At 38.3% G+C, this 13,636-nt stretch overlaps 1 protein-coding gene across 6 annotated transcripts in view; it reads right to left on the bottom strand.

Annotated features, from left to right (window-relative positions):
- Positions 1-12,240, bottom strand: part of CLEC16A (C-type lectin domain containing 16A) — a 248,519-nt gene extending 236,279 nt beyond the window's left edge. For 3 of the 6 annotated variants that reach the window (XM_007498644.3, XM_007498645.3, XM_007498646.3), the window contains exon 1: positions 11,929-12,179. In XM_007498644.3, coding sequence (XP_007498706.2) covers positions 11,929-12,008 — 80 coding nt within the window. In that variant the 5' untranslated portion in view covers positions 12,009-12,179. Of the gene's footprint in view, positions 1-11,928 lie in introns of all 6 variants that reach the window. The other 3 variants (XM_056806145.1, XM_056806146.1, XM_056806144.1) reach the window with 2 other exon arrangements.
- Between the last annotated feature and the right edge of the window lie 1,396 nt (positions 12,241-13,636).

Genomic DNA, 13,636 nt, shown 5'->3' with positions numbered 1-13,636 from the left:
TTAGGTTAGGCCTGTGACTGGTCAGTCTAAAGCCTCTTCTAAAAATGGGAATTTTGCCAGGAAAGTGGCAGGATTAAATTCATTTCTACAACTATAACAGTACATTACTGTGCTGCAAGAAATTTTGTATGTGATGAATAGAAAGATTTATATGAAAGGAGACAAGAAAACAATATACAAACTAACTAAAACAATGTAAATAAAAAGAACTATACCAAAAAAAGGTAAATATAACAAAATTCTAAAAATTCAACAGAATTTACAGAGTTATGAGAACATGCCCCCTTCCCCCAATTCATCTCTTCGAGGAGGTGTGCAGTTCACAGATGTTATACATTGCATATTTTCAGACTTTCTTTGGGGCAGCTGGGTAGCTCAGTGGATTGAGAGCCAGGCCTAGAGACAGGAGGTCCTAAGTTAAAATCTGGCCTCAGACACTTCCCAGCTGTGTGACCCTGGGCAAGTCACTTAACCACCATTGCCTGGCCCTTACCACTCTTCTGCCTTGGAGCCAATACACAGTATTGACTCCAAGATGGAAGGTAAGGGTTTAAAAATAAAAAAAAAAATAAAAAATACTCTTTGTTACATAGAATGGCTCCCAGTGTGAGATTTAAAATAATGAAGGTCTTAAATTGTAGTGATTAAAATAGTGGAAGATATAAATTGTGATAGATATAAGAGAGGGTGAGTAAATTTGACCACAGAAAATATGTTTCACTACATGGTTTTTAAATCAAATATAAGGTGGTCGCCAGGGAAATATTCCCAATTATTCAAATACTCAAGTCAACTGGGTTTTATAGAGATTTTAATTAATACAAATGTGGAATTAAAGAAAAGAGAGAAAAAAGGAAATAAGTATGAAGGGCCTTAAGCCAACATGGCCTAGACCTGAGTCTTAAGAGAGAGAGATCAGTCAGTCAGTCTTTTAACACTCACCACAAGGTCTGCCTAAGCAAGGATTCTAGTGACACCAGGCCAGCATCATCTCAGCTGCTTTCACCAGTTCCCTCCTCCATCTGAATGTTTCAGAATCAGTCCTTCCTCAATCTGAATGTTTCAGAATGACTTCCAGCTCTTCTCTGAGCTGTTATTTTTAAGGGCAAAATCTCCTATGTCACCTCCCCTAAGTTCTTCCATCTACCAATCACTGCAGATGTTTTCCAAAAGACAACCCATTTTGAATTCACAGCTGAGTAGATTAATCTCTTTAGTAAGTCAGAAAAAAAATGCTGCTGTGTCAACTAATTTCATTAAGAGAAAACCTCTGAGTAAGTTTTTACCTTTTAGATCTAATATCTCTTTCTCTGGATAAATCAAGGTCCATATATGTATTCCCCACGTCAATAAGTCTGTCCATAAACTGGGAGGGTGTTTCATCATTATGTTGTCAGGGTTTTTCAAATTTTGACCATTTTTCAGGTCTATCAGAGCAAGCTCTCATGGCTGTCAATAATGCTTCTCTGGCCTGGTTTAGTTTTGTGTAATCTAGTTCAACATTGGGGTTCCAATGTGGATCTTCAGTTGGCCAATAATGTCCTCTTCTACCTCGCTTTTGATTAGCCAGAGAGATGATTTTATTTTTCTCTCTCTTTGTTAATAATTCTTCTAATATATTCTCAACATCCAACCAAGTGGGGTCAAAAGTTCTGAATATGTTCTCTAATTTTTTTATAATATTGGTTCATCCTCAAATGATGGCATATCTTCCTTCAATTTTTTTTTAATCCTCAGGGGGTAAAAGGTGTATGATGTCTTACAGATATCAAGTTTCCATTTTTATTAAAAGTGGGTACTTCCCTTAAAGGAAATAAACTTTCTAAATTATTTGGTACTCCTGTTTCTAGACTTCTTGCTCCATTTTCAATTGGATAAGTCTGAGACATAGAAGAGTTGGGCACATTAAAAGAAAGGGTTTGTTGTCCCATAGTGCCAGAAAATTCAGAGGTAGGGTGTGAATTTAGATTGGAATGTGAACTTAAAGTAGATTGTGTAGGATGAGAAGGAGGAGCCAAGGAAGAAGTGTGAAAGGATACAGAGGTGTTTGGATTGGAGGAATCAGTAAGGTGTGAAGTAGAGGGATTAAGATCAGAAGTATGGATAGGATGTGAACTTAGAGTTGATTGTGTTGGGTCGGAAGTGTGGGTGGGGTGTGTACTCAAGAGTGGGTTGATTAGAATTAGAGTTTTCTGAGGCCAAGGGGGCAGGGGGAGAGGTAGGTTGGTTAGAAGCAGGGGGTTCTAAGGCCGAGTTGGCGGGAGGAGCTGTGTCCAGAGCAGGGTGGGACAGAGATTCTGATAATGTTCTTAACTCTCTGTTAATGCTTCTTATAAAAGTTACAATCTCTCCCTGACCTTCCTCTATAAGCTCCTGTCGAGTATTTAGTTCTTCAATTTGTTGAATATGAGAGGGAGCAATTGGTTGGTTTGACTGAGAAGTGAGTTCTTCAAGGAAATACAATATTAAAATACAATAATCAAAAACTCAAGGGAAAGTAGTATGTCAATTAGATTTTGCCATAAGTTCCATGGAATGAGCCCTTTCAGAGAGACAAGGAATTCTGTATTTATAAGATTGGTCATGGGGCTGATGAGCCAGCTGCTAAGTAAGCTGCAGACCAATGTTTGTACTAAGAAAAGAACAAAGTATTTACTGAAACTCCAGTTGTTAACTAAGTTCTGAACTGTCTGTGACTCCATATTTCTTAAGTAAAAACGTGGGAAGCAGGACAAGGCCAAAAAGTTTTCCCAGGTTTTTCTAATCCTAATTTAGGCAATTGCTAGCCAGGATCTTAGGGCCCTGTTGCTAAGATCTAAAAAGGCTTAATTTAAGGAGAATCAATTACTCACCGGTTCTTGCAGCTATAAATTTGAAGTCAAGTTAAAAAAGAAAACAAAACTGACTAATAGGCAAGTAATAAAACAAAGAGATAAAGGAAAGAGATTTCACAGAAGTCTTTTGAGGGTTTCTCACCAACTTCGTGAGGTCGCCCCATAGCAAGGAGTTTTCTCCTGTAAAGCAGTCCCAAGTAGGGATGGGGTAGAGATCCTCCCATAGCAAGGAGTTTTCACATTCAAGTAGAGTTCTCACTATCTGGTAGGGAATTATTTCAAGTAGGGAATTGGAAGATTCCTCAATGTGGAGTAAAATTTTTAACATTCATAAGTCTATGAAATTTTAAGGTTTATACCAGAAAGGGAAGGGAAGAGGAATATCTGGGGAAACTATGATGATGTGAAAAACAGATATCAATAAAAATTTATTTAAAAAACAAAACAAAAACAATAAAACCTCTACATAAAATTTTTAAAGTTTTTGTACAATCAAAGCCAATGCAACAAAAATTAGAAGGAAAGTTGGTAGATTAGAGAGGAATCTTTGTAGCAAATTTCTTTTATAAAGAGAAATCTCATATATATATATATATATGCATATATATATATATATACTTTCTAAGATATATTGGAACTGATTCAAATTTATAAGAATAAGAGCCATTTCCCAATTAATAATTGGTCAAAGGATATGAATAGGAATTTTTCAAAGGAAGAAATCTAAGCTATCAATAGCCATATTAAAAATGTAAATAATGAAAACTTATGTGGAAATTTATTAAAATTAAAAATGTTTTTAAAGTTAATAATGAGAAAAATGCAAATTAAAACAACTCTGAGGCACCACCTCATATATCTCAGAATAGCAAGTTGACCAAAAAGAAAACTGACAAATGCTGGAGAAACTGTGAAAAAATAGGTACGTTACTCTACTAATGAAGAAACTGTGAATTGGTATTGCTATTCTGGAAAGTAATTTGGAATTATGCCTAAAAAGCTATTATTAAACTGTGCATATACTTTGACTTCATGATATCAATATCAGGTCTATATCCCAAAGAGAAAAAAGTACCTTAGAGCAGCTCCTTTTGTGGTGGCAAAAGAATTAGAAACTGAGGCTGTATTTATCAGTTGAAAAATGGTATATGATGAAATGTTGAAGGAACAATAAGGTGAACAGAAAGTATATGCCCCTTTTGTGGCTAATATATTTTGAATCCTGTCTATAAATTTAAAAGTTGGAGTAATAAATAAAACAAAAACACATAACAGATCTTATAAAAAAAAAAAGTCCAACTCTCCCCATCTTAAAAATAAAATACCTAGTGGCAATTAGAAAAAAAGTCTTTATTTTATCAGTAACAATTAAAATTTCTGAGAGACTGGCTTCTGGGTAAGAAAATCAATTTATTGATTAGGCTAGCATTGACCAATAAGTTAATTGGTCAGTGATCTCTTGGTGATCAAAGATGAAGAAGTCCCCTCATACAGATCCATAAATAGACAATTTTGGGAACTCATTTTTCAGCCCCTCCCTTGGACATCCCAAAACATCTCTAATTGGTGAATAGCTAATGAGGAAGTGATCCATCAAAACTCTCAACTTCTCCCCATCTCCTCATAGATGGTTGGTAGTTGCATAGAGATCTTATGTTCCTCAATTATTGGGGGGCGAAGTCAAGTTCTGTCTGGTCAAATTCAACCCCTGTAATGATTCTTAATGAGGAACTGAAGGACTCATATTTTATTGCATTTAGGCACATCTTGCCTGAGTTAGTTAGTTAAAACTTCATCATCTCAATCTTCTATTTGCCTACAGTGGAAGATTCTCTGGGGTAGGGAATTTCTTGGAATGCCCTAAGAACAAAGGAATGAAGTCCGAGTCTGAGCCTCAAATTGGGACTCAGAAATAGAAATAATTCAATATTATAAAAATATATCTTCTCATATCTTTCTTCATTACCTTTATCCCAAACTCACCATTCTTACAAGGGACTACTATCCTTCCAGTCACCCAGGAAGGGTTCCTTAGACTCATCCTTGATGTCATACTCTTATTCATCCCCCCATATCCATATAAATTGTCAAGTCTAATTTATTCTACCTTCATATCTCATATCTATTCTAATTCAGACCTTCATTTCACTGTCTATTGTTATAGTTTTAACTGGCCTCCCTGGTTCACATCTTTCCTCTCCAATCTATACTCCATATGATTGCCTAAGTAATATTTTAAAGCCCAGGTATGACTGTCAATCGTCTACTAAAGAAGCTCCAGTAGATCCCAGTGCCTCTAACATAAAATATAAATTTCAGATTGGGTTGTCAATTCTTTCACTACTTAGTTACAACCTACCTTTTTAGAATTATTATACATTTCTCCCCTTAATATATCCTTTCCTTTTGGTCCAGTAAAACTGGCCAGCTTACTAGATCTCCAACTTACTAGGTTCCAAGGCAGAAGAACAATAAGAGCCAAGCAAGAGGGATTAAATGACTTTCATAGGGTCACACAGCTAGGAAGTGTCTGAGGCAAGGTTTGAACCCAGGCCCTCCACACTATAGGCTTGACTCTCAATCCCCTGATCCACCTTAATGTTTCCTAGCTACCTGTTTTTAGACAAAATATTTATGAGAGTCATCTATTTACAAATCAGACATCCCAGATGAGAAGAAAAATGGGCTTTTATAAACAATATTCAAAAACAGACTACATCTTTACTACCTCATAATTAACTGAAAGATATAGACTATAAGATCTTTGTGCTTATTGTTGATGATGAAAAAGCATATAATGCCTATTTTTTTAAAGTCACTTTTCCAGCTCTTTTACAGCAAAGTGTTTTAAAATTTCTTGGGAGATTGAACAGATAACCTGTTCAATGATACTGATTAAAAAACATGATGTGAGACGTAAAATAGGGAGTTGCATGTTCAGAACAGGTATTCACCATTGTGATGAAAAAGATTCAGGGCAGTCAGGTAAAGGAAGTATTTCCTATGGATGGTGAGCCCTCCCAATGCTTCTATTTTCAGATGTCCTTGTGCTGACTATATCAAGCCCCAGAACACTGCCAGAGCCTCCTAGAAAATAAAAATCTATAATCAAAGGAGTTTGACTTATTTATCCACACAGAAAATGGTCAATAACCTTTTATTAAACACCTGTCATACTATATAAACTATATATATATATATATATATATATATATATATATATATATATATATATACACTATATAAACACTAGAGATACAAAGAAAGGCAAAAGACGGACCCTGCCTTCAAGCAGCTCTAATATAATGGGGTAAAACAGGGGTCCCCAAACTACGGCCCGCCAGTCACATGTGGCCTCCTGAAGCCATTAATCTGGCTCCCACCACACTTTCGGAAGGGGCTCCTCTTTCATTAGTGGTCAGGCGTCACTCACATACAGTACTACTTCTGGGGACATAATCCTTTACATGGCACCTTGTTCTGAGAGGAAGTGAATGAGGTACCACGCAAAGAATTATGTGGCTGCACAATGGAAGATGTCAGCATGGTGAGTGGCGATCTGGGGGAGGGGATTCCACTGTGTATACTGCTGCCTGGGGATTTGTTCATAATTTTTTTTTTATAGTCTGGCCCTCCGAAGGTCTGAGGGACAGAGAACTGGCCCCCTGTGTAAAAAGTTTGGGGACCCCTAGGGTAAGACAAACATAAAATTTAGGGGTTAAAAAAAGGGAAGGGAAGGTTAGTGGGCACAGTGACATGGTGACAACCTACAACTGTATGGGAAATTATGAGCTGAGAGGAGCTTTCTAATGTACAACTTTCCCCTTTTCCAACCATAGGGAGAGAGGGGCCAGGGAATAATGAGAAGATGTGAGTCTGAATTGATGAAATCTTGCAGAAAGATAGATTATTGGACACAAAGGACAAGTCTAGGAGATTAGCTAGGTAGGAAATGAAAGGTGGTTGCACTGGACTCTCTTCTGAAATGGAGGGTCTTCAAAGAGTTCTCTGATGCTCACCTTTTACCCTCTCAAATCAGAGGAAGGAAATGCTTCTAGGGCCAGGGAAATACAAAATATTTGAAGAATGGCCAGATTTCAATATGCATCTGGACATGCTATGAAGGTTATTCTACAGCATTTATATCTGGGACAGATACCACAAGATGGACAATTTGGGTCAAGTTGACAGGGAGAATGGATTAGACTGCTTTCAAGAAATAGCAAAGTTATTTTATTGACTCCAAGCATTCATTAAAATGAAGACCTCGCTTTTCAAAACTAACATTTTATCAATGTTCCTATATAATAACATTTTATTGGTGTTCCTATATAGCAGTAAGATAAAGAACACTACTGCCTCCTAAAAGATTATATCACAAGAAGGCAATGGAGAAGCATATAGTAGATAAAAACTGGCTGAGGCATATAACAAAACCAAAAACATTTTCTGAAAGAAAATGATAAAGTTCATCACCAAGGAATTACATGATAGGAAGACAAGATAAGTTGGTCAGGTAACAAGAGTAAAGAATGATTGATGGAAAGTTACCAGGATATACTAATTCCCTTCCTCCATGTCAGGATATAACAAGATAAGCCCCTGAAACATGGGTAGATCACCTACTGAGTGAACTTTTAGAAGAACTGGAAAGAGAGTACCACAGGAAAAACAAGGTTTAATAAGTTGTGAATGGCAATGTTGAAGGCAACTCTTGAATCCAGAAGATCACGGATCCATTTGAGTCCTGGATTATCTCCGGGCCCTAGAAACACTTAATAAATGTTTAGAATCGATTCATATCAAGCCCCTTTCCAAATCATACAAAGGAAATTAAGTATTCAAGTGAGAAACAAATGTTATTATCAAAAGGCAGTGTCTTCCTTGTGGGTCACCTGAGAAACAGTGCGAGAGCTGTGCTACTTTAGATATAAAGACAGATAGAGAGCATTCTCCAAATATCAAGCTTTGGCAACCTTCAATTTAATGCCTCCCAAATAATGGAGAAACCATTAAAATCTATAGAATGACACTAGAAAATAAAATTAAATCAAGGTGCTTATGTGCACAGCTTCTCCCTGTGACTCATGCCTAAAAAATGTAAACTAGGTCAGTGAGCAAGACTGGGGCTGGTATATCATTAAGCCTACCACTACATGCTTCATCTGTTGTCTATATAGCTGTAATTTTCACGCCAAAGAAAGATTCAGCCTAGCAGCAAAAGTAACAACCAAACACAGTCTAACTCAGTAAAAAGCTACAGGTATTTGGATATACATTGAAGTGACATAACCTCAAATACCAGCCAATAAGTATTTTAAAGAATTATAAAATGTATTATTGGATTATCTGTGCTTGGTGCTATAGTGGGATTGCAAAGAACACAATACAATCTCTACTGATTATAAATTTAGAATCTAATTGGGGAGAAAAGTCATGAAACAGAGCAAACAATATATAATAAAATGTTCATTATAAAGTAGAGACAAAAAGTTTAAAAAGCAATAAGTAAAAGGAAAAGATCAAGATAGGCTGGAAGCACTGGTAAATTTTTACAGAAGAACCTAGGCACTGAAAAATGGGGAGCATATGGCTAGGCAGTGAGGATATTTTATACAGGAAAAACAGCACTGAGTAAGGTCACTGAGCCAAGAATTAGAAAACTGATGAACAGGGAGAATGGAATCAGATTATATACAGGGCATAAAAAGCTAGACAGAGGATTCTTAGGATCAAAGGATTTTAGAACTACAAGAGACTTGAGAGATTATCTAGACTAGCATTTTACAGGTAAGGAAACTGAGCCTTAGAGGAGGGAAGTAATGTACCTATGGCTATAAGTGGAAGCCCTGATACAGAGGAAAAAATGCTAGACTTGGAGTCAGAGGAACTGAATTAAAATCCTACCTCATTCAATTCCAATCAAGAAGTATTTATTAAGTGCCAGGAACTGTGTTGGGCACTGGGGATACAAATATAAGAATGAAACAATCCCTGCTTAAGGAGCTTTCATTCTAAAGGGGGAGAAAACAAGGACATATAAAAATAAATGCAGAATAAATATAAACAAGTCACTCAGTTTCATTAGGCTTCAGTCTCTTTACTTATAGAATGTGGTGACCTCTAAGCTACAGATCTTTTGACTCTATATTCAGTGTTTCTACATCAAAAATTTCAACTTGACATAGTAGACAACTGGAAATCAGTATATGTCCTCAATAAAGGAGTAATATCTAAAACCTATGATTTAGGAAGATTAAACAGGCTCAATGTAATTTGAGAACTAGAAAGGGCCTTTAATGTCAACTATCTAGTCCCAAACCCTACCTCCCTCCCTTATGAAGAAAAATTTTAAGACTGTTTAATATCTCTTTTCCCACTGTTTCCTATAACAAATAAAAGAGGAAAGGAAAAGCTGTTTAACAAAACTAATCAACACTTTAATCTTATGTGGTGTTCCACATTCATAGATGCAAAAAAGAGAATGAGCTGTATTCTCCTATCTCTCCTGAGGAGGAAAACTTAGTAATTATAATTACAGAGCATTCAGTTTCAATTTTTCGTTATTTTTCATCTACATTGTCAGTTATTGTGTATATTGGTTTTCCTGATTCTGTTCACTTCACTTTCCATAGCTTCATATAAGTTTCCAATGCCTCCCTATAGTTATATCTTATAGTACAGTAATATTCCATTACATTCATATATCCATGAAATGTTAGTCACTTTCTTACCATAATTCAAAATTGCTTTCCAATACACTAGAATCCAAATCTGATTCTCAATGACTGGATAAAAAAAGCATTTAAAAAAATGTGCCAGAAACTGTGCTAAGCACTAGGGATACAGAAATAAGCAAGCAAACAAATCAGTCACTGCCCTCAGGGAATTCACATTCTAATAGGGGAAGATAACATATAAAGGAAGCTAGAATTAGAAGTGAAGGCTTGGGAGATGGGGTTTTTGAGGTTGGGGAGGATAATGATTTGCAGCATCCCTTGGAGTTGGCCATGAAGTATTATTGTGGATCTGGGATACGGAACATAAGGTGAAAGCTCACTAGTCAAAGCCCTGAGTGAGGTGGAAAAGTTCAGGTGGGAGGAGACCAGAGTATAAGTAACCCGGCTAGAAAAAACATCCAGGAAATAGAAAATAGAATTTACTTGCCCTTATACCATATAATGTTTTAAGGACACAAATGATGTACTAAGAATACAATTGCCATCAAAATCAACTTTTAAATATGCCAAATTTTGATAGAATTGGAAATGAAAGCAAAAATAAATAAGTTTCTTTAAAAAACTGAATATGAATAGAATATTGTGTTTTGTGGTGACCAAATAATTTTACTAATAAAAGTAATGAATGTTAAATCAGCAAGCATCAGGTTCTTGCCATTATTCTAAGCACTAACAACTGCTTGTGGTATTTTGGTAAATAATTATATATCTCTGCATATTATTACTACCTGTTCCAGCCACACAGCTTAAATCAGATATGGCACCTTAATTCTGTTCATCTGATTTTATATACTCCAATGCAATTTCTACAGTGTCACACACAAAAGATTTTAAGAAATGGTCTAGAAATTAGAGTTGCCCATCCTTTTAGAAAACTAAAATTTTGACTAATAGGAAGCTCTTTTAATCTCTCATTGGGATTTGCAGGGTAGGAAAGTAAAGATACATACAAAAAATAATCTTACTATAAAATAGGTGGCTAAATACTCTATCACAAACAGCTGCCCTTATGCTTCCTTCAGTCAAAATCAATTAAAAAAACTTAAATTTTAGTCTACTGTTCAGTCTTATTCAGCTTGTAAACAGGCAATACAAGACTGAAAACAACCTGACAATTCCTTTAATCTGTTATAGTGACTAAGTAGATCTAATTAATGGCAGATGAAATGACAAAAATAGCATCTGATGACACAAGCTAAACAGTTAATATAAGCATTTTCTAGGACACAGCAAGACAATCTGAGTATCTTCTGCATATCTCCTGGTCCATGCACAATCAAAAAGTTCCTAACTTTCCCCCTAACCCCTCCTGACTTCTCAGTCACTAAAGCACAGTATAGTATAAAGTGCACTGGCCCTGAAAACAGAATGTATTTAAATTCTAGCTCTTATTACTGCAGTCATATTGGGCAAAGCACTCACTTCCTTTACCTGGGCCTCAGTTTCCTCATCTTTAAAGGTTTTACTAGATTATCCCTAAGGTCCCTTCCACCTCCTAATCTTCAGATCTACTGGTTCCACTCAACAACTTGCTATGTGCTAGGCACTACTAAGATTTGGGGGATGCAAAGAAAGGCAAAGAACTGTCAAGGCTGAGCAAAACTCAGAACCACCACGAAACACAAACGAGGGTCAACAAAACGTTCAATAGGACTCTATGGCATGTTGTTCAAAATCTGGTAGGTACCATTTAACAGACAAGAGAAAACGACCATCGGTGACTGACAAGGGCATCTGCTCCTGCTTGCCTGTCTAAATTCCTGCCTAACTCCCACAGCCCTTCTTTTCTTCTAGGATTCCTATTTTGCACAACCTTTGCCCGCCCGACCCCCCCTCCCCCGACTCTTCTCACCACCACCAGCACCCAACCTGGGATCAATCTTCACAGAATCAGTACCCTTCCTCACCCCCAATACCTTTCTTTTATCACCCTTTTCTCCCCTAAACCCCGGGGGGAGAGGGGGAGGTGCATTACTCTTCAGGTGCTCGCTCCCATCTAAAGAGACTTGGTCCTTCCATCCTACTGCTGCTAATTCCTATCATTGGCTTCTGCACGTTGGTCTAGACACCCGTCGACCCGGCCCCCAGGCCCTCGGCCTTTCCGTCCCCCTTACTCCTCTCAATATAGGGGTATTTTTCTTCCTCCCCCCTCATTCCTATTCCTGGGTTCGGTGTGTAAGACCTGATCACCGGCCTCAGCCACCTGCCGGCCTGGTCCTCCCAACCTGGGGTCTCTCGCTCTCCTCTTTCCCACCCTCCAACTCCACCACCACCACTACCACCTGGAAACTGGTGCTCTCCTTCCCCTCCCCCAAGAGAAACCCTGCCATCCCCACCCACCTCCCCCAACTTACTTTAGGTGGTCCAAGGAGTGGATGCTGCGGGAGGACTTCCCATGTCCCCCACCCACCCAGCTCCGCGAGCGGCCAAACATCTCCGCGGCCCCCTCCCTGTGGTTTCCCCTCACGGCTTCATCCCGGGAGCCGCCGAAAACCCGCGGCAGCAGAAGCGGCAACGGTGGCGGCGACTGCCGCAGACGAACCGCCAACCACCTTCCCCCCAAGCCTTACAGCCCGGTACTGACATTCAGCCCCGGAACCCGGCCGGTCGGCCCTCGCGCTTTACGGCCACCGCCGGGAATGCTGGGAAGTGGAGTTCATTCTAGGGGCCCCTGCGACCGGGACTCGATGAGGGCCACAAACTAGTCGTGTTCGGACTACAAATCCCATCATACATAGCGCAAGCCCTCGTTCGCGGCCCGCCCCCACCCCAGTGCCTTTCAACCTCCCTCTGGTAAGGGGGCGGGCCCAAAGAGAAATCCGCAGCTTCCTCTGGAGGAGAGAAGGGAAAGTATTCCCTTTAGTAAGGTGTTAGATAATGATGTTGTTGGTAATAAATGATAATATCCTTTGAATTTACATCCCGCGTCCCAAGAGCCCAAAGAATTCCCACATCTAAAAAGTTCACTTATTCTCTCTCAGGAATTGGTTTTTTTTTTTAATAAAATAAACATAAAAATCAATATAGCATAGTAGAAAGGATCACTTCAAAAGCAGATGATCCTCAAGTCAGTCAAGGAGCATTTATTAAGTGCGTGTTATGTTTAGGTATTGTGCTAAATGCTGGCGACTTGAGTTCATTGAACCTTCTCAGGCCTCAGTTTCCTCATCTGTAAAATGAGAAGTTTTAAAGAGAAGAGCTTTTAAGATCCCTTTCAACCCTGAATATATGATCCTAAAGCAATATTTTTCACTTATGTTGGAAAGCAGCTTGGTGTATTGGAAAGTCTGCTGATTTATAGCATCAAAAGAACTGACTTTGAATGACAGATTGGTATTTACTAGTTTTATGACCTTGAACTTAAGTTTTCTGGGCCTTTATTGCTTCTTAGGTAAAAAAGGAATTATAACGTGGTGGGAAAAACCCTTGGCAAATAATAGTTGGCATTTATGTATGCATCACTTTAAGGTTTTCAAAGTACATGCATAAATTATTTGATCCTCACAACAACTCTGATAATCAAGAAAAGTGAAGCCCAAGTCATTAAATGATTTGTCTGTCCAGGTTTACACTGTGTTTGGAGTAGGATTATGAATTCAGATCCAAGATTCAATTTACAATACCACCTAGATGCTTTACCACCACTTCTAATAAACCTAAGATCAAATCCATTTAAATTGTTATTACTGACAACCATGGTGACTGTTGCCTCTAGTTGTCCTGGCTCTACCTCTTACTAGCTCCCTGACTTTGGGTAAGTCACTTAAATCACAGAAATTTCAGGGATGTCTAGAATAGTGAGGGATAAGCATTTGGGGTTAAATGACTTACCCAAAGTCAGGCAGCTAGGAAGTATTTGGGACTACATTTGAACCCAGGTCCTCCCATCTCTAGGCCTGGCTCTCCATCCACTGAGCCACCTAGATGCCCTTACAATATTTCTAACAAGTGGTCTAGCCTTTGATGATTTGTAGTGGGATATGATGGAACATGAAAGGACTCTGGAGTCAGTCCCTTGACTCAAACCTCACCTCTGATGCTTACTACCTGTGTGACTTTAGG

This window comes from Monodelphis domestica, chromosome 7, assembly GCF_027887165.1.
Source record: "Monodelphis domestica isolate mMonDom1 chromosome 7, mMonDom1.pri, whole genome shotgun sequence".
Taxonomy (NCBI): Eukaryota; Metazoa; Chordata; class Mammalia; order Didelphimorphia; family Didelphidae; genus Monodelphis; species Monodelphis domestica.
This window is presented reverse-complemented; position numbering and strand designations above follow the sequence as displayed.